This window comes from Mustela nivalis (assembly GCF_964662115.1).
Source record: "Mustela nivalis genome assembly, chromosome: 7".
NCBI lineage: Eukaryota > Metazoa > Chordata > Mammalia > Carnivora > Mustelidae > Mustela > Mustela nivalis.
The window spans coordinates 45004561-45025042 of record NC_139026.1 but is presented as its reverse complement, the minus strand read 5'-3'; the positions used below and the strand labels follow the sequence as shown (position 1 = coordinate 45025042).

The following is a 20482-nucleotide window of genomic DNA, read 5'->3' as shown; positions in this document are numbered from 1 at the left end:
CATTTCTTCTGTTGTCTCACCATTAGATTGGCAAACTCTACAGTTCTAGATCAGGGTGTGTGCCTGGGGGAAGAGGCCAAGGAGATTATCTGGCCTACTTTGTTAGTTTAGTTGCTAGATGTTAAGTGAGATGGCAGGAGTATTTCAGAATGGAAAACTGGGGCCATATGGGAGTTTGAGCCAAAGCTGTAGCTAGTCAGTGAGTTTGGCCTGGCTTTGTCTGTATCTGGGGATTAATAAGAATGAAAGTATTAATAGGAATAGGAAGTAGGTGAATGACTAAATATTTGATTATTTGGGATTCTGGTTATCTCTCAGAAGAGAGAAAGAAGTGACTAAATAAAAGTCAAAGAAAGCCCAAGAGTTTGTTACTTGACCTAGGTTACAAAGTAACATTCAAAGAAAATAGCTGGATAAATAAAGCTTATGAATAATTTGAACTGTATATTTTTTGTGTTCATATAAGAAAGTTAGAAATTTTGATGGTAGCTTACTGCCTCAAGTAGGGTCAGATAATCCTCATTTAATATTGTATAATGCTTATTAATGATTGGTATAGAGACTAAAAAGTTCTCATTTCTATTGGCAAGTGTGACATGGAATTTTAGTTGTAATTCATTGTTGAAAGAATTTTGAGAGTCCTTTTACCACAAAAGGAAAATTTCACAAAGTAACTTACAGGTCTCACCTGTGTTTCTTTTTTATTCTAGCTGCCTTCCCCTCACCATTTTCCACCTCCAGACACTGTCTTGACATTTTACTGCATGAATTAGTTTTGTTTTGAATTATATATAAATGAAATTGTATAGTATGAACTCCTGAATCTGGGTTTTTTTGGCTTTACCTTATGTTTGCAGGATTCCTCTATGTTTTTGTATATAGTTGTAGTTCATTTTATTCTCTTTGCTCTCTAATAGTTTATTCTATAAATATCCCAGAATTTATCCTTTTGTTATTGATAGGCATTTACATTATTTTTTTCACATACTGATTATCCTATTTTTTATAGTAGTTCAGTGTTTATTCGTTCTTCTCTTTTATTACTAAATTCAAAATAATAACACTACTTCCCAGGATTCTAATTTAATGAAAGTTAAATAATAACTTGGAAAACACTTGGCATAAAGAAGGCATTTGACAAACATTTGTTCCTTTTCCTCTAAATAAGACAACCTTTCAAACATTTGGATGGTTCACCTGAAATCTTACATCTGTAGTCTTTGGTTGTTTTTCATTTGTCTTACTTGTAGATATTTTTACCATCCTGATTATTTTTTCCTAGGTTTATGTCAGTGTATAAATATGTCTTCTACACTTGAATACTAGAATCCAAACATTGTTGAGCCAATGTCTCCTTAAATGGCTCTCTTTTTAAAAATTCTCCCATTATCTTTCTACCAACACTGCCCAAGATTGCATACATTTTTTAGCAGCCATGTCACAGTGTCTCTTTTACATAGATTATTCTTAACAAAAATCTGAATAACTTTTTTATAAGTATTGCTTTTCTGTCAAGCTTTTCTCATCTTTTTTTTTCTTTAAAGATTTTATTTATTTATTTGACAGAGAGAGAGATCACAACTAGGCAGAGAGGCAGGCAGAGAGAGAAAGAGGGAAGCAGGCCCCCCACTGAGCAGAGAGCCTGATGTGGGGCTTGATCCGAGGACCCTGAGACCATGACCTGAGCTGAAGGCAGAGGCTTAACCCCCTGAGCCACCCAGGCACCCCTCACTTTTTTTTTTTTTTTTTTTTAAGATTTTATTATTTATTTGACTAGAGAGGGAACACAAGCAGGGGGAGTGGGATTGGGAGAGGGAGAAGCAGGCTTCCTCGCCAAAGGCAGATGCTTAATGACTGAGCCACCCAGCCATTCCCCCCATCTTTTTCATTAAGTGTAGGAATTTCAACTCATATAATGTTCCTGAATCTTTATGTTTAATGGCTTCTTCATGTAAATTAAATAGTTAACCTTCTAGGTCCTTATCTAAACCACTTATAATGTGTTAACCAATAATGGAGAACCCCATACTTTGCTAGCAGAGATTTTTCCTCTCAGTTTTAGTTAGTCCATTAATTAGCACTCTTAGCTGTGGTTGCTTTGTTATTTTGCTTCTAGTCTGTGGTTAACATTTGTATGTTTGTTAAATACCTATTTTAAATAATAGTTACTGGGCGCCTGGGTGGCTCAGTGGGTTAAAGCCTCTGCCTTTGGCTCAGGTCATGATCCCAGGGTCCTGGGATCAAGCCCAGGACCACATAGGGCTCTCTGCTCAGCAGGCAGCCTGCTTCCCCTCCTCTCTCTCTCTGCCTGCCTCTCTGCCTACTTGTGATCTCTATCTGTCAAATAAATGAATAAAATCTTTAGAATAAATAAATAAATAAATAATGGTTTCATTTATTGAGTCCTAGGTACTGTTCTAAGAACTATATGTTTATGCTTTCATTAAGTCTTCTGACAGCACTACAAGAAGGTATTGCTGCCATTTCCGTATCACACATGAGAAGTGGGCTGAGAGCTTGACACTTCCCAAAGTACATAGCTAGTTAGAGGTAGACCTGGGATTTTAACTTAGGTCTTTCTGCTATATCAAGCCCATATTCTTTTTTTTTTTTTTAAGATTTTATTTATTTATTTGACAAAGATCACAAGTAGGCGGAGAGGCAGGCAGAGAGAGAGAGGAGGAAGCAAGATCTCTGCTGAGCAGAGAGCCCGATGTGGGGCTCGATCCCAGGACCCTGAGATCATGACCTGAGCCGAAGGCAGAAGCTTTAACCCACTGAACCACCCAGGCATTCCTCAAGCCCATATTCTTTTTTTTAAAGTTTTTTATTTTTTTAAAGATTTTATTTATTTATCAGAGGGAGAGAGGGGGAGAGAGCAAGCACAGGCAGACAGAATGGCAGGCAGAGGCAGAGGGAGAAGCAGGCTCCCTGCGGAGCAAGGAGCCCGATGTGGGACTCGATCCCAGGATGCTGGGATCATGACCTGAGCCGAAGGCAGCTGCTTAACCAACTGAGCCACCCAGGCGTCCCTCAAGCCCATATTCTTAAACAGCAATATAGATAGCTTACTCTATACCAGTGTTGGGAATAGTGTAGCATAAGAATAAGTGAACAAAATAGATATAGTTCTTGTCTTCCCAGAGCTTATTGAGTAGAGAAAGGGAGAAGAACAGGCTATTATATATTACAATAAATGCTATGAAGGGGGAAGTACAGAATGTTCTGATACTAAAACAAAACCTAACTAAATTTAGGTTTAGCACTAACTTAGGTTTAGGTTTAGCACTAAAACAAACCTAACTAAATTTAGGGGGAAGGGAAGTTAAAGAGGACTTCCTAGAGTGTTGGATTAACCAAATTAGCTAGATGAAGTAGCAAGGTGGTAGTAAAATGTGTGGGCTTTAATTTTCTCATAATAATACTGATTTTCCATTTGATCATTCACTGTGGTGAATACAGCTGATATTAATAACTGCTCTTTATTGAGCATGTACCATACGCTAGGTCTTTTTTACATTATCATATTTTCATATGAACCATGCTAAATTTGTTAGCTACATTTGTGTAGAGTGATACTGAGAGGTTAGTAATTTCCCCCCAGGTTATATAGTTATGAAGTGATCCAGGCCATATAAACACACTTTATCAGGTTGAAAGCCTTTGAAAGCTTCTTTTGACTAGCCCATACACGGACTGTACAGTCTAACCAGAATAGGGTTCTAGCCTTTTATTCCCTTTAGGCCACCTGCCCTTAGCAATGGGTATATCCCTTTCATATTTTTAATTCAAATGTGTATTTACAAAGAAGATAAAGTTTTTACTGTTTGTAACACAGTGGCTTTTCCCTTTCCTCTCCAATAGCTTCAGCCAGTTTTCCCCCCTAATCTTCATAGTACTATACTTTATGGGTGGTAATCCTTGTTTTCAGGTGTTTCAATCCTATTAGAAAGTTCCCTATATAACTGCGTAGTAGCATTGAAATAGATGAACCTCAAAGCTTTAATCCTTTATATGTCTTGCTTTTAAAAGAGCTATAGGCACTAAAAAGGTTTTGAGTTTGGGAAGATGTCAGTCTCCAAAATGCAGTTTTTTATGACTTAATCTGTGTTATTAATCCCTTTATGGAATTAGCTTACTTAAAAAATTAGCTATTTTATTTATTTTTTTTTAAGATTTTATTTATTTATTTGACAGAGAGAGATCACAAGTAGGCAGAGAGGCAGGCAGAGAGAGAGAGAGGAGGAAACAGGCTCCCTGCTGAGCAGAGAGCCCGATGCGGGACTCGATCCCAGGACCCTGAGATCATGACCTGAGCCGAAGGCAGCGGCTTAACCCACTGAGCCACCCAGGCGCCCCCAAAATTAGCTATTTTAATGATAACTAGATTTATTAAAGTTGGGTAAATTTAGAATGCTATTAGATGGGAAAGCAGTGTCTGAATAATTTTCCCCAAATATTCACTTAAGACATTATTCAAATTCTCAGTCCTTATTTTTAAAAAAAATGGATGTTCATAATTCTGGAAGAATTTGAAAGCAGAGGCCTTAGAGATTGAGAAAAACAACTCCTAGGGTTTTAGTTAATTGTTATCTCCCCTTGTGCCTCTGTTGGAACCACTGGCCACTAGGTGGTGCTTTTTGCATTCTTCATAGTATAAACAGCTTTTTTTTTTTTTTTCAGGCGACTGTCAGATGTATTGGCTGTAGTATTTAGCAAATTTAAAATTTATTGACAGATATAATGTAGGAAGTCAGACCTGATATGTCTTTCTTGCTGAGTTAAACAGATAACTCTTCAAAGCAGGAACAATTCATTACTGAATTTGTTGGTAATCCCTGAGCTTTAGTATATAGTCTGTTTCCTTCTCATGCTTTGGCTGTGGTGTCTGTCACATGGGTACTGTAGCCGCCAACATTTGGGTGCTCAGATTATTTAAGGTCCTCCATATATACACTTTCTGGGCTTGTACTTCTCAGTTCTAAGCATTGGATCTTTCATTGGGTGCTTATTTCAATCCTTGTCTGAAATTGTCTTCTAGATTCTGTAAGGTCCCAAGAAAAGATGACCTTATTTACAAAGTTTTCTCCCCCCCAATAAATCCTAATAGGAATGAAAATATTTGTTTGAAATATTCTTCCTTAGAGTATTCTCTCTTTTTTCTATTTGTTATTTCCTTTACCTTTAGTATCCTGTGTGCCCGGCCAACTCACATCTTAACCTCTACCTTGTATTTAATAAGGAATCTGCATTTTGCAGTTTCTTCACTTTTATTCTGGTGGGTTTTTAGCATTATCTCAGTTTTGTCCCATTGTTTAAGAAAACCAAACTTATTTTCAGTAATTTTAAATTTGCATGATGTGCATGTATTAAGTTCTCTCATGCTGTTAATTAGTACTGTTTCCTCTCCTGTGATAGTGAAGTGCTTAAAAGGCCATATGTCTAAATGCTTTACTTAACCAGTTCTTACCAGTTACGAAACCAAAATACCCTTAGAGTCCAAGAGTCTAGCCTATTGTATTTCATGAACAGTAAGGTAGCCTTGCTTAATTATTGACTGGCTATATGTTGATTGGGGACCATTTAGATTTGGCTAAGAATCATAGTTTATTCCTAGGTTCCCAAGTGATTTTTAGTCTCCATTATATCCTAAATCAAAGAAGAGTGCCCATCTCTTCGGAAAAGTTATTTTCTCTGACAAAGGCTGCAGCTTCAGGAGGGATATGCATTGAGCCATTTGAGGAGGTCTAGGCATATATTGTGACTGTAATGATCAACCCTCCTATCATAGAGTTTAACTATGTAGTTTTAGGACATGTAGAAGTCTGATGGGGATTTGTATTATTTTTTTCCAGGTAATTAAAATGGCAATTGTGTGTTTAGAATTGGCGTTGTTTTGTTATAAAAATGAATCAATATTAAGAATTGGCACTTTTACTTTTTGAAACTAGGTAATAAAATAGATCTGGAAAAAGAGAGACACGTTTCCATTCAAGAAGCAGAATCGTAAGTGTTCTCCCTTTCCCCCTCCCTCTAGTCATTCCCTAGTAGAAGTCTTTTTCTTTGTACAATGTGCTTTACCATTTAGGTATTACTCAAACCTCTTAATATAAAATGGTCTATTGGATTCATGAAGCATTGGTAATTTGTGGACTTTTGACAGCATCTAAAAATACTCCATTCTCACTTCTCTTTTTGATTTCAGTAGAAAATGTGGAGAGTGATACCAAAAAAACCCTATATAGTCAAATAGTGAGTTACAAAAACTTATTAAAGTATTTGGGTTCCAAATTAACTTAAAAATTTCAAGTCTTATTATCCTTATGTTCTCATTTAAAATTTGGTTCAATGTATCTTAATTTCACTAAATGCGGATTAATTAGTAATGAGTCACTAAAATTGCTACTTGAAAAAATTCAAATAGCAGTTATGACAAAAACATGAAATTTTTTGTATCACTGATGTTACTTTTTTTTTAAGGTATGCAGAATCTGTAGGAGCAAAACATTATCATACTTCTGCTAAACAGAACAAAGGAATTGAGGAACTCTTTCTTGACCTTTGTAAAAGTAGGTATATTCAGATTTTGTATATTTAGAAGTTGTTCTTTTAAAAGTTTTGGTAATACCTTTTAAGTGATGTTTTATAGTCTCAATTAATGACCACATTAATGATGTCTCACATCTAACAGTACTATTATTGACTTAATATTTTTTCTTAAAATCATTTTTTACAGCTTAAATACCTACTTTAGCTCTATTTCAAGCAGTAGTTAATGGGTATGAAATCATTATATATGGTATGTACCAAGTATACATTAAAATAAATGAATAACTATCAAATATAAAGATAGAAGGAGAATACACAGATTTAAGAAATGTAACAACTTGCTGCAATGGATGGATCTTATTTAGATCCTGATTTGACAACCTAGTGAAAGAGAACATATGTCAGATAGTGAGCTATATGAACACTCACTGGATATTTGATGATAATTAAGAAATTATTGAGGGGCACCTGGCTAGCTCAGTCAGTAGAGCATGTGACTCTTGATCTCAGGGTCTTGAGTTCAAGCCCACATTGAACATAGAGCTTACTTAAAGAAAACATAAATAAAATAAATAAAAACAGTAAAGTGAGTCTTTAAAAAAAATTATTGAGGTACTAGTTCAAGATGGTCACATCAGAAGGTTTTCAGCTTATCTTCTCTAGACACACTGAGTCTGAAGCTATATATGGAACAACTTCCTCTTAAAAAAAAAAAAAAACCTAAAGGCTGGTTGAGTGACAGCTGTATATTGGACTGACAAGAAGAAAACCACATCTAAGAGGGGAAGGAGGCTGTAACACAATCTTGCCATAAACCCCATCCCTGATGTGGTGACCCACAACTAGAAGGGAACTCAAAACCCATAGCTTATCCCTAAGGAGTAAAGAGTTTGAACCCTACAGTGGGCATCTCAACTTTAAAGACATAAATGAGAGATGATTCCCCCATCTAACTTTGAAAATCAGCATGGCTTATATCCTCAAACCTGCAAGATTGATGCAGTCTGAAAAACTGCTCTTGAAGGGCTTGCTCTTGGACTCACTTGTCCCAGGGCCCAGCTCAGAGGCAGCTGATCACCCCAACTTAAACTGAGGGAGGCCCAACTGCTTCTATTAAAGGCAGAGAGTTTAACACACACATCCAGGAGCCTGCTGATGGAATACTGTCCCAGGCTAGAGACTGGCAGGCACCATCTTCATGCTCTCTCTTTGCTGGATTCACCCTTTATTGTGCTCCAGAGCACCATTATCTTCCAGAGGGAAGCTTTCACACATATCTGGTGCTCCAATTGTTGCAGCTGCACCTGGGAAATACATCTTGATCACCTGGCCCAGAGACCAGGGGAGCTTGTGTTCTTGGTCCCATTGGACTGTAATTGATGTTACTCAGAAAGGAGCTCATACCCCTGTCTGGTACCCCAGTTAATGTGACTGCTGCCAGTGGACACCTCTACATTAGCTGTCTCTGATGGCCAGTGGGGCTTATGGTCATGGATCCCATGGGACTGTAACCAACAGAGAAAGAGTTCTTAAACAGCCAGCACCCACAGGGCACAGCAAGAAGCAACAGAGCCACAAGCTCAATTATTCTGTGAAGGAGGCCTGTTAATTAGTCATTGTGACTGTGGCCTTAGGGCCAAGTTTCAAGTCTGAGACCTATTTAGTGGCCTGTGGGGCTGCTTTCAAGGACGGTAGGCTGTGAGCACCATCTTGGTGCTCTTCTTTTACCTTGTTCTAGCTTGCTCCTATCACCTAGGAAGAGCTTATCCATTTGTCAAGAGCCCTAATTTTTGTGATTGCTATCCAGGGGATACATCCAGATCACCTGGCCTTAGTGGCCAGTGGGGCTTATGATTGCAGTCCTGTAGGACTATATGTTTGCATACTTTTGGGTTTTTTTGTTTTTGTTTTAAGATTTTATTTATTCACTTGACAGAGAGATCACATGTAGGCAGAGAGGCAGGAAGAAAAAGAGGGGGAAGCAGGCTCCCCATTGAGCAGAGAGCCTGATGCGGGACTCGATCCCAGGACCCTGGGGTCATGACCTGAGCCGAAGGCAGAGGCTTAATCCACTGAGCCACGCAGGTACCCTGTCATATTTTTTTTTTAAAGATTTGAGAGGGAGGGGCAGAGGTAAAGGAGAGAGAATCCCAACCTGACTTTGCCCCTGAGCATGGAGCCCCACACAGGGCTCCATCCCATGATCCTGAGATCACTACCTGAGCTGAAACCCGGAGTAGGAGGCTCAACCAACCACCCAGGCATTCCTATATTTGCATATTGCTGAAAGCTGATGCCTAAAGATTGGGCTTCCAGTCACCCTACATCTAGGTGCTGAGGCCCTCCCCTTTGGGACACTGATAGGTCTTAGGACATCCTTAACTACTGGGAGCTATTAGAAATATGATGGGTTGCTTGTTCCATTTACTGTATAGAAAGCAACATGGAGAGTCACACAAAATGAAGAAACGGATATATTTCAAATGAAAGAACAAGATAAAAACTTTGGGGAAAAAACCTTAATGAAACAAATACGTAATTTACCTGATAAAGAATTCAAGGTAATGGTTATAAAGATGATCACTGAACATTGAATTGGGGAGAAGACTAGGTGAACACAGAACTTCAACAGGAAATGGAAAATATAAGAAAGTACCAGGTAGAAGTCACAGAGCTGAAGCATACAGCAAATGAACTGAAAAATACAGTGGTGATATTCAGTATCAGTCTAGATGAATAAGAAGAAATGATCATTCAACTCAAAGGCAAGGCAGTGACACTCACCCAATCAGGAGCAAGAAGAAAAACGTGAAAGGGATAAAGCAAAAAGAAAAAAATGAAAAAATTGAAGATAGTTTAAGGGACTTACAGGATGACATCAGCCCAACATTTGCATCTGAGGGATTCCAGAAGGAGAAGCCAGAGAGAAAGAGGCAGAATCTTATTTGAAGACATTATGGCTAAAAACTTAACAACCTGAGTAAGGAAACAGACATCCAAGCCCAGGAAGCCCAGAGAGTTCCAAATAAGAGGAACCTAAAAGATCCATACAAAAGATATATTATAAGTAAAATGTCAAAAGCAAAGGATAAGGAGAGATTATTAAAAGCAGCAAGTGAAAAACAACTTGTTACATAAAAGGGGACCCCAACCCCCATTAGATTATCAGCAGATCTTTCAGCAGCAGTTTCCCAGGCCAGAGGGAATGGTGTGGTGTATATGATACATTCAAAGTGCTGAAAGAAAAAACTAGCAACCAAGAATTCTCACCTTGGCAAAATTATATTCAGAAGGGAAGGAAAAATAAAGAATTTTCCAGACAAGCAAAAGCTAAAGTTCATCATCACCAAACTTTCCCTAAAGATATGTTAAAGGAACTTCTTTTCCCTGGGGAAAAAAGTGGGGGGACACTAATAAGTTACTAGAACATGCTTGAGAGAAGAAATCTCACTGGAAAGCAAATATTTAGTAAAGGGAGTATATTATTGATTATAAAGCTAATATGAAAGTTAGAAGACAAAAGTAGTAAAAATAACCATAATTACAATAATTAGTTGAGGGATACATAAGATGCAAAGATGTAAAATGTGAAATCAAAACCATAAGACTTTAGTGGGGGAGTAATAATGTTGAGCTTTACAATGAGATCAAGCTTAAGATGTTTTCAACTTAAGGGTTGCCTAGGTGACTCAGTTGTTAAGCATCTGTCTTTGGCTCAGGTCCTGATCCCAGGGTCCTGGGATTGAGCCCCCGCATCAGGCTCCCTGCTCAGTGGGAAGCCTGCTTCGCCCTCTCCCACTCCCTCCGTTTGTGTTCCCTCCCTCTCTGTCTCTCTCTCAAATAAAAAAAAAAAAAAAAGAAAGAAAAGAAAAAAAAATGTCCATACTACCCAAAGCAGATTCAGCATAGTCTTTATCAAAATTCCAGTAGCATTTTTAACAGAAAGAGAACAAAATCCTAAAATTGGTATAGAACCATTAAAGACTCTGAATAGCCAGAACAATCTTGAGTTGGAGAACAAAGCCAGAGCATCACAACACTTCCTGATTTCAAACTGTATTACAGAGCTGTAGTAAAATTGTGGTATTGGCATAAAAATAGACACACAGATCTGTGGAACAGAATACAGAGCCCAGAAATAAAACCATGCATATATGACCATTTAACTTAGGACAGAAAAGACAAGAATATACAACAGGGAAAGGACAGTCTCTTCAATAAATGGTGTTGGAGAATTTGGACAGCCACACGCAAAAGAATGAACCTGGACCACTATCTTATACCATACACAAAAATTAAATGGATTAACTTAAATGGATTAAGTTACAAATTAACTTAAATGAACTTAAATGAATCTAAGACCTAAAACCATAGAACGCCTAAAAGAAAATATAGGCAGTAAGCCCCTTGACATGGGTCTTAGCAATGATTTTTTTTAATCTGATGGTGAAAGCAAAAGCAATAAAAGCAAAAATAAACAAGTGTGCTATATCAAACTAATGATACAGCCAAAAAAACAGATGAGATTTTGCCATTTGTGACAACATGGGTGGACCTTGAGGGCATTATCCTAAGTGAAATAAATCAGAGTAAGTGTAAATAACATATGGTCCCTCTTATACATGAAATCTAAAAATAAATAAATAAAACAGATCTCACAGATACAGAGAATAGATTGGTAGTTGCCAGAGGCAGGGTTTGGGGGTGGGAGAAATAGGTGAAATGTTTTTTGTTTGTTTAGTTTAAATTAATTGCATTATTCTTTATTTTAAAAATTATAAACTTTTTAAGGTATGATTATGGTGTTGTGGTTAAACTTTTTCTAAAAGGTCTTATTTTGGGGCGCCTGGGTGGCTCAGTGGGTTAAGCCGCTGCCTTTGGCTCAGGTCATGATCTCAGGGTCCTGGGATCGAGTCCCACATCGGTCTCTCTGCTCAACAGGGAGCCTGCTTCCCTCTTTCTCCTTCTCTCTGCCTGCCTCTCCATCTACTTGTGATCTCTCTCTGTCAAATAAATAAATAAAATCTTTAAAATAAATAAATAAATAAAAGGTCTTTTTTTTTAAAAAGAGTCCATATATTTTAGAGGTCATATTAAAATTATGAATAAAATTATGTGTCTACTGTTTGATTCTCAATAATGCTAGGGATGCTTGCTTAGTATAGATGAAATTGTGTGATGGACATAATGGATTTTCATTATGTTTATTTATACTTGAAGTTTTTCATAGTAGAAAGTTTTTTAAAAGAGAGGAAAATGTTTACCACCAATAGCATATATACCAACCATACCTAGGAAAGCCCTAGTCTGTGGAATAATAGATTGAAATGATTTTGTAAAATTATATTCCTTGACTTTATGGACCTTATAGTTTCCTGAGAATTTGATGAAACTGTGGTTTTTATCCCTAGGGAAATGTACATATACATAAATTTTGGAGTAAATTTCAGTTTTACGAAAACCTGAAGATCATTCATAATTCTTGTAGAGCTTTAATTCTCTAAGTGGGGTCCCCTGATCAGCAGCGTCAGCATCACTTGAGAATGTATTAGAAATGCAGATTCTTGTGCCCTGCCCAAACCAACTGAGTCAAAACTTCTGGAGGTGGTGCCTAGAATCTATGTTTTAACAATCCTTCCTTATAATTGTGATGCACACTGAAATTTGGGAATTTGTTTTTATTTTCACTGCTTGTACATACCTATCAATCACTTGGAGATCTTGTAAAAATGTATATTTGATGGAGTGGGTCTGGTGTGGGCTTCAGCTTTTCGTTTCTAACAGGCACGCGTGTGGTGATAATGCTGATCCTAAGACCATACTTGGAGTACCAAGGGTCTAGAACTGTAGCTTAGACATGTTATAAATCTCACATCTTTTTTTTCTTAAGATTTTATTTATTTATTATTTGAGGGAGTGTGCATGAGCACACAAGCAGGTGGAGAGACGGAGAGAGAATGAGAGAGAGAATCCTAAGCAGACTCTGTGCTGAGCATGGAGCCCAATATAGGGCTCAGTCTTAGAACCCTGAGATCAAGACCTGAGCCAGAATCAAGAAAGGGACACTTAGCTGACTGAGCCACCCAGATGCCCCTAATGTGGTCCTAAATAATATTTTCCCCAAATCTCAGTTTTATAGAAAAATATTTGAGTATTTCCCATGTTTATTTAAAATGTATAGAACATCTACAAATACTAATATATTTTGTACATTTTTATAAAACATTAAAAAAATAGAAATTTTAAAAGATTAGGGAACAATACGTAGTAATTAGCATTTGTGGTGTTTTCTTATTTCATCTTACTGAATTTTCCTATACACCTAAATTTGGAACCCGTTGTTCAAGAGCAGTCTCTGGACCCAAGTTTAAGAATTATTGTTCTAGGGACGCCTGGGTGGCTCAGTTGGTTAAGCAGCTGCCTTCGGCTCAGGTCATGATCCCAGCGTCCTGGGATCGAGTCCCACGTCGGGCTCCTTGCTCCGCGGGGAGCCTGCTTCTCCCTCTGACTCTGCCTTTCCACTCTGCCTGTGCTCGCTCTCGCTCTCTCTCTGACAAATAAATAAATAAAATCTTAAAAAAAAAAAAAAAAAAAAAGAATTATTGTTCTAAGGACTCCCTCTTTTCTTTCTTCATCTTTTCAGATATATATTTTGTGAATATTTACTCCTAATCTTTGTCCCCTTTTTTCATTTTTTTAACTGTGTCTTCCAGGACAGAAGTTCTAAATTTATTTAATAAGGTCTGATTTGTCAATTTTTCTTTATAATTCATTTTTTGTGTATTTTATATGAGAAATCTTTGCCTAATTCACAGTCACAAAGATTTTTTTTCCTACAGAGATTTCCTCCTATGTTTTCTTTTAGAAATTTCTGGTTGGGTCTATAATTCATTTTTAAATTTTTATATATAGCGAGAGATAAAAATAAATCAGGGTTTATTTTTTACATATCCAGTTCTAATATTGAGCATAGATATCCAGTTCTAATATTGTTTCTTGAAAAGATTAATCTTTCTTCATTGAATAAGCGTGGCATATACATCAAAAATCAAGTGACCATATAAATGGGGGTCTATTTCTAGACTCTGTTCAATTGATCTGTATTTATTTTTTATTTCAATTTGGTTAATTAACATGTAGTGTATTATTAGTTTCATTGATCTTTCGAGTTCTCCTTTCCCCAATATCTCACTCTCTATTGGAGTAACTTTCTGCTATATCTTTAAGTCACATAGCATGGGTCCTGCAGTTTTTTCTTCCTCCCTCATCTTAAACTCTTTCATTCTTTCAAATACTATTTAAAAGTATTATATTATTAGTTGAAGAATAAATCTTTTCCCCTAACTACTAGTTGTACATGGGATAATTTGAACTTCTTTGACAGATGGCTAAGTATATTTGGAAAATCTTAAGGATTATACTTGTATATAGTCATCTGTTCAAAGCAGAAACTTTTCTCTCCATCGATATCACTATGGCCATTATGCAACTGGACAAATATAGTTGCTGTTAACTATTTATAACTTTCAGGAAAGGCTGTTTAGTGAGCTGACAAAATGTTTATTATATTTAGTTTCTTTGTTGGTTGAAAGTCAGAAATGGCTGTCATGGTGGTATACTGAAATTACAGAAAGAGGAAACTCATAGGTTGTGGTCCTAAATAATTTCTGTTTCCTCCCTCTCTCAGGGATGATAGAAACAGCACAAGTGGATGAGAGAGCAAAAGGCAATGGCTCTAGTCAACCAGGATCTGCAAGGCGAGGTGTACAGATTATTGATGATGAACCTCAAGCCCAGAGCGGTGGTGGAGGGTGCTGTTCTTCTGGATAACTGTTCACACTTAAGAAATTAAACAAACTGTGGATCATTGCCCTCAACATGAAGACTGCCATATTCCAAGTCACATTATTTTACCAATGGAATTATAGAATTAACAGTATTTTAAATTACATTTATAACACTGCAGAGACCTTAAGTGCTAAACTTAGTGGAGTTTGTGACCAGAGAATTGGCATTTTTCTACAAATGTTAACAAAGCAATTACCAATGGCCTTTTTACATACTTTTTTCTTTAATAAGGAATAATATGCATGTAGAAAAGACCTACTTAAAGGCTTCATTTATATTCTTTTAAATCAAATCTTTATTTAATAACTTATATATGTTGTTGGAATGGTATACATTTTTGCAGCCCTTTGTATTTTGTGGTAGTTTGAATTGTATCACTTCTGAACAGCAAACTGTTTTTGTTTTCTTTTTTTTTAAGTAGCAGATACCTGAAGTACTATTTTTGCAGGGTTTGCACAGGCCCCTTAACTGTCTACTACTTTGATATAATCTATATACAACCTGTATGCTGAGCTGGTAAAATACATTGTAAAATTACATATTAAATATTTTATCTGCTTTTACAAGCGCAAGGTGCAAAAATATATACAATAGTCTCATTGATGATTGTAAAGTGAATTAACATTTGGTGATAATGCCTAAGCTTTTTTTGACTCTGTTATAAAGATCATAGCTCCCCTTCACTTTTGTCTTAACTTGAAAGTGGCGTGTTTTAATTTTCACATATACTTTACTTGAATTATTGCTGTTGTCATATTTTTTGCCTCTGTAAGTCTTTCTGATAATTGAACAACAGCATTTGCCTTTTGGTTTGTTGGGGTTTTTTTGTTTTTTGTTTTTGTTGTTGTTGTTGTTATTGTTATTGGGGGGGGGACTTTTTTGGCTATAAGAGATGAATTCTGCTGATTTTGCTTTAGAGTGGTTACCTTAGAAGTATTTGAGTGGAGCATGCTGAGTTTCACTTCTGCAATGGCTTTAGTTTTCTCTTAGACTTTATGTGAGATGGTTTCACTGGTGTGAGAAGAAAGGAAGAGGTCCCAGAGAGTTGCCACTGGCCAAGACTCATTCACACAGCATGTCAGTGGGTAGTTTATTCTCCTGGGGCAGCACTTTTAAACCCTTTGTGAGCAAATTGTATTTGTTCATTGCTTGCCAGAGATGAACACAGAAAAGTTTGTTCCATTTTATAAGAGTTGTTCTTCTGAGTTTCTGTGAAGGGAAACATTTCATGTAATGTGGTTATAGCAGACACTGGAAAGATTTAATATAAAATTATATTCTTGTATACTTTGTAAATTAGTCTCATTAGGGTTTGTTTTTTTTTTCTTAAGCATAGGACTGAACTTAAATTTGTTAATTTTAATAGAATCAGACACTGCTCACAGAAGGATCACAAATTGTGGAGATTAACATAAATTGTTCTTGTTCTAATATATATATTTTTCCATTTCTGTCATGCTTGGAAAACTAGTAAATGTTATGTCTAAGATTAAATGGAATGGTCCCTGGATTTACTTCTTATAAGAAGCAGTAGTATGCAATAAAGTTGTTAGCATGAGCAATTAAGAGAATATAAAGAGGTTACAGTTACTAAAGAAGTACTATCATATTTTTAAGTTAATAGCTTAAAATTTCCCAAATGGGTTGAATTGACACCTTGATGTTATGATGTTAGAATTTTAACTTAAAATATTAAGTGTTCTTTGAGCCCTCACTTTAACTTCTTTAGTTACTCTCCTTGCTAAACTCAACACACTGATCTTTGTTGTTTGTGTTTAGAGAGGGTAGAGTGGAAAGAGTGAAGTTTATAAGCTATAAAATTGTTTTTGGTTTTTTTTTTAATCAGATGATTGTACTCTGTATAATCTCTCAGTGTCCTGGGAAGTTTGTCTTTATGTAGGGCAGCAGAGGAGACAAGGGGAATCATGAGTACAAATACAGGAAAAATTGGTTTTGTCCCCTGGTTCTTCCACAGAAAGTAAATCAAGCCTTGCCATTTCTTCTAGTATACATGCAGATGTGAAATAAGCTCTTCTCCTTTGGAGTGGAATGTTTTAGAGATAAAATTGAGGTTTTTTTTCCCAAAAAGTAGAGTCTTAAAGAGAGTTGTACTCTCGATTTTTGACCCTATATTAATGATACGAAGTCCAGATAGGAATCTCTGCTCCAGAGTTGCCAGATAACAATTGATGGGGTAAAACCACTCTGCATATTTTTTTTCCTTTTACTCTCCCTTGGTTTCTGTGTATCTTTCTTAACCTCAAGCGTTTCTTCTTTTTTTGACCTGTAATTTAAGCTAATTCATTAGCAATGATAAATAATACAGAATACTTGTCCTTGCCTTGAGGCCTGAGAGGTCTTTAAGTAGGAATAGGATGAAAGAGGAATAAAAGAGGACCAGCAAATTTCAGTATGTGCATAAAGGAGAGGTAGAGGGATGGTAAACTAAGGCTGAGGAAATTTCTCTGATAACTTTCCTCACCTCTAACATATCTTTTGTGTTCCTGTCCTTATAAATTGTGCTATTTAGGAAAAAGACACAAGTTAATGTATTGTGTATTAAAAGTAGTAGGTAGGTAGAACCAATATATTTTTCATTTAGTAAGTGTATACATTTAGTATATGTAATTAAAAATTGGTATAAGATAGTCATTAAAAAATTCCTGAATATTATGTTAAAAGTATACAATCATTGTTTCTGTAATGATGATGGGTATTCAGCATTTTGTTTTGCTTTGTGATTATGGAGGAAAATACTGTTTTTAAAAATGTATATTGCAACAGTTTTGGGGTAAACAGCAATTTGAAAAAAAGCATCACATTATTGTATGAAATATGAGTGTTCGAATTTGTTTTGTTCTGGGAATATCTCCTAAAAATACCCTAAAGCTATGGCTGTTACAGCTAAATTGATGTTTTGGGTTTTTTTTTTTTTTTAAATATTAGCAATATATTGTTAGTGATTACTTTTTACTTAGCATTAAAGTAAAAAAGAATGATACAGGTTTTCAGTAAGAAAAAATAGAATTTGGGAAATATGAAAGAAGGGTAGTGAGGAGAATGGAAGGCATTCATAATGGGTATGAAACTCTACAACTTGACATTTTTATAATCATTTTGAAAATACATTATCAAGTCATTATTTAGTTATTTCTAAAGACAAGTTATGCATTGTGCCAAATATTTAGAACATATAAAAAATGAATTGTGATACTATGTCTTTTAATATAATTTGCAATTTTCTATATTATAAATGCTACAAGGAGTCTAAATCATTGATGTTATCTCCTGATAATAGAATTTACCCTTATAGATTACCACTTATATTATCTCCAGAAGTGGTTAGATCTGTGCCTTTAACTTTTAAAATTCACCTTTTGACTTCTGTTTGCCATTGTAGTCTTCTTTATAGATGCAGTTTGGCAAAGAGGGAATGCATACTCTGACCATTGAAGATGTTGAGCTCTTCTAGAAAAGTGTATGGATGGTGGCAATCATTAGGAGCCTTACAATAATGTCTGGAGATACAGAGACTAAGTAGATCTTTTTTCTTAATTACAAAATGTATTACCTAGATTTTAATAACTAAAAGTTGAATATATATTTACTTGACTTCACGATAGGTATTGATTCTAGTATGTTGCTGTTCTGTGATTTTCAGTTAACAAAAACAATAATATATTTGGTGTTTGTGGACCAAAATTCATGTTACACATATGTTTGGCTTTGATGGCGTTTCCCTTTTCAAAGGAAGCAAATTAGAATTCTGGGCAAATTTCCTAAATGCAAGTATTTTAGCATTAATCATACATAATGAAAAAAATCTAGAAATACTCTTAAGAGTTTCTAATTTCAAGCAACAATGCTTTTGCTTCTAAACAAATACCACTTTAATTTGATAGACTTTTAGCACTGCTTGTGCTCTTTGGGATTCATATATCATCTCTTTTCTGAGAAGCTGAGTGTGCTTTTATATGTTAACTTTGCTACCACAACTTTTTCTCTGCAGTAGATAAATGAACACAGCAAGTTGATGTTACACGGCACTCCCAATAAGAAACTTACTCTTAAAGCATCTTGTCCTCTTCAGAGGCCTGCTCATACTTCCAAATGTATAGCATTAAAGCCAAAAGATGAAACTGCTTACCTTTATTTTCACTGTATCAGTTCTCAAATACTCAAGAAAAAGCTAAAATTGACTTCCTTAAATTTGAGCTTGTATAGCGCAATGAGAGGAAAGGTGAGGGACTGCAGGGATAACGTATGGTAATATTGAAATGTAGACAGCAGTGGTATTTGCTAAACTGTATCTTCAGTAGCAAACTATTTTAAGGAGATCATCATATGTAGTACTTCAGAAATATAAAAGTTCTTCACTTTGTATTTAATTATCTGAGAATATACTCTAGGAAAAAGAATAAAAAGTACTCCCCTCCCAGATGGAAAATAATTGCTCTGTAGTATATACTCTTCAATTACCTTTTTGCTGTGCATTTATATAAATATATTTACCTAGAGAAATACATAGTTTTATGGGTTTTAAATTTTTACATAAATGCTGTCTTACTATGCATATGTTTTGTAACTTGCTTTTTCTCTTACCATCGTGTCTAGGAACTGTTATGTCAGTATATGCAGACTTTCTTTTTATCTTCTCCCACATGTTCGGAGTGTTTGCCTTTCAAAATAACTTGTGACTCTCTATGAAACCTTCCCAAAAGGAATCTTGTCAATTAGATGGATATATATATATGAGAATCAGAATTTAAGTGCAAGCCAGTGATTAGACAGAATCAGGATATTAGAAAGACCTCTGCTTATAATTCATTTGAAGTACATTACTTTTGGCCTACTGTTGACTGATTAACATGTAAAATTTAAGAATTTAGTAGGTTGTTTATTTAGAATAGGTTTTTATTTGAGGGAAGTAGAAAAAGGGGGAGTAATAGCTGATAGAGAAAGAGTACAGATAAACTAAAGTCTTTCTAGAACTAGTCCTTCTCGTCTTTCAAGTAGTTACATAACATAGGACTTTGTGTGGCCAAAAATTAAAACTTCTGTTTGGCTGGTGCCTTTAATGAAAAAATGAAAAGTCCCTTTTCAGATTTCCCTTCCCCAACATCCCACATCCCTATCCTTCTTAAGAGATATGGTTAACAGTGTGTGTCTCTGTCTCTCATTTTTATTTATACTTGGCCTTTATGAATTTTTAGTGTTCCCTGAAATCAACTTCTACCCTATGTCAAATTCCATCTTCAGTCAACTGACAAATTTACCAAGCGCAAACCAGAATGATACTTCTTTAAAGAAAGGTTACATCAGTGGTGACAGTTCTTGAACTGGAAATTAACTACTTGATTCTTAATATGTTTTATGTTTATCATAAATTAAGCTTAAAGAGTAACCATCATTCTGTGAAAGTCAAATCATTGGTTTCTGTACCCTGTGGAAATAGGGTAGGGAAAGAGAAGTGTGCTAGTACCTGTGTAATTCTGAGTTGGGCTCATTCTCATGATATTCTCTTACTTGACCGTGCAGTTGTCCACCACAGTTACTTTACAGGTATTTCTCACTGTTCAAGCTATAGCTTAGCATGAGAGTGTCTTGACACAGAGTTAGCTGTACATGCCCCAGAACAACAAATTTGTTCATATTTGACTTCTCATGAAAATAGTTCAGAGGCGGAAATTAAGCACAAGTGTACATGATTTTGTTAATTGTTTCTGGATGGTCTTTTAAAAAATTCAAAACACATTCCACTCATCATGACTGTTTATCAGTTTCCCTCATTTATTGAGTACCTGTTCTGTGCCCAGTGAACATATAGCAGGGGAACCAGCTTCCTCTGTAGTTAGAACTTGGAGATGGGGAACAGATGACCATTGCCTATAGTCAAGGGGGGTGTAAGTAGTTTATCTATATATATGAGGTTGATTGAGCACATGTGTTCACATTCTCTATTTGATCAGATACATACACATCAGTTTTTGAGGTGAGGTAATTAGAATGATAGTAGTTGGAGCTGATCGTGAATTTGAGGTAAAGCTGGACAGTTTGATTTTTGAGTTTTGCAAATAATACATTT

General features: G+C 35.8%; 1 protein-coding gene across 1 annotated transcript in view; it reads left to right on the top strand.

Moving 5' to 3' along the window:
• Window positions 1-17231, top strand: part of RAB21 (RAB21, member RAS oncogene family) — a 36199-nt gene extending 18968 nt beyond the window's left edge. The window contains exons 5-7 of the mRNA XM_082742852.1: window positions 5952-6006; window positions 6481-6569; window positions 14237-17231. Coding sequence (XP_082598978.1) covers window positions 5952-6006; window positions 6481-6569; window positions 14237-14379 — 287 coding nt within the window. The 3' untranslated portion in view covers window positions 14380-17231. The remainder of the gene's footprint in view (window positions 1-5951; window positions 6007-6480; window positions 6570-14236) is intronic.
• Window positions 17232-20482: the final 3251 nt, after the last annotated feature.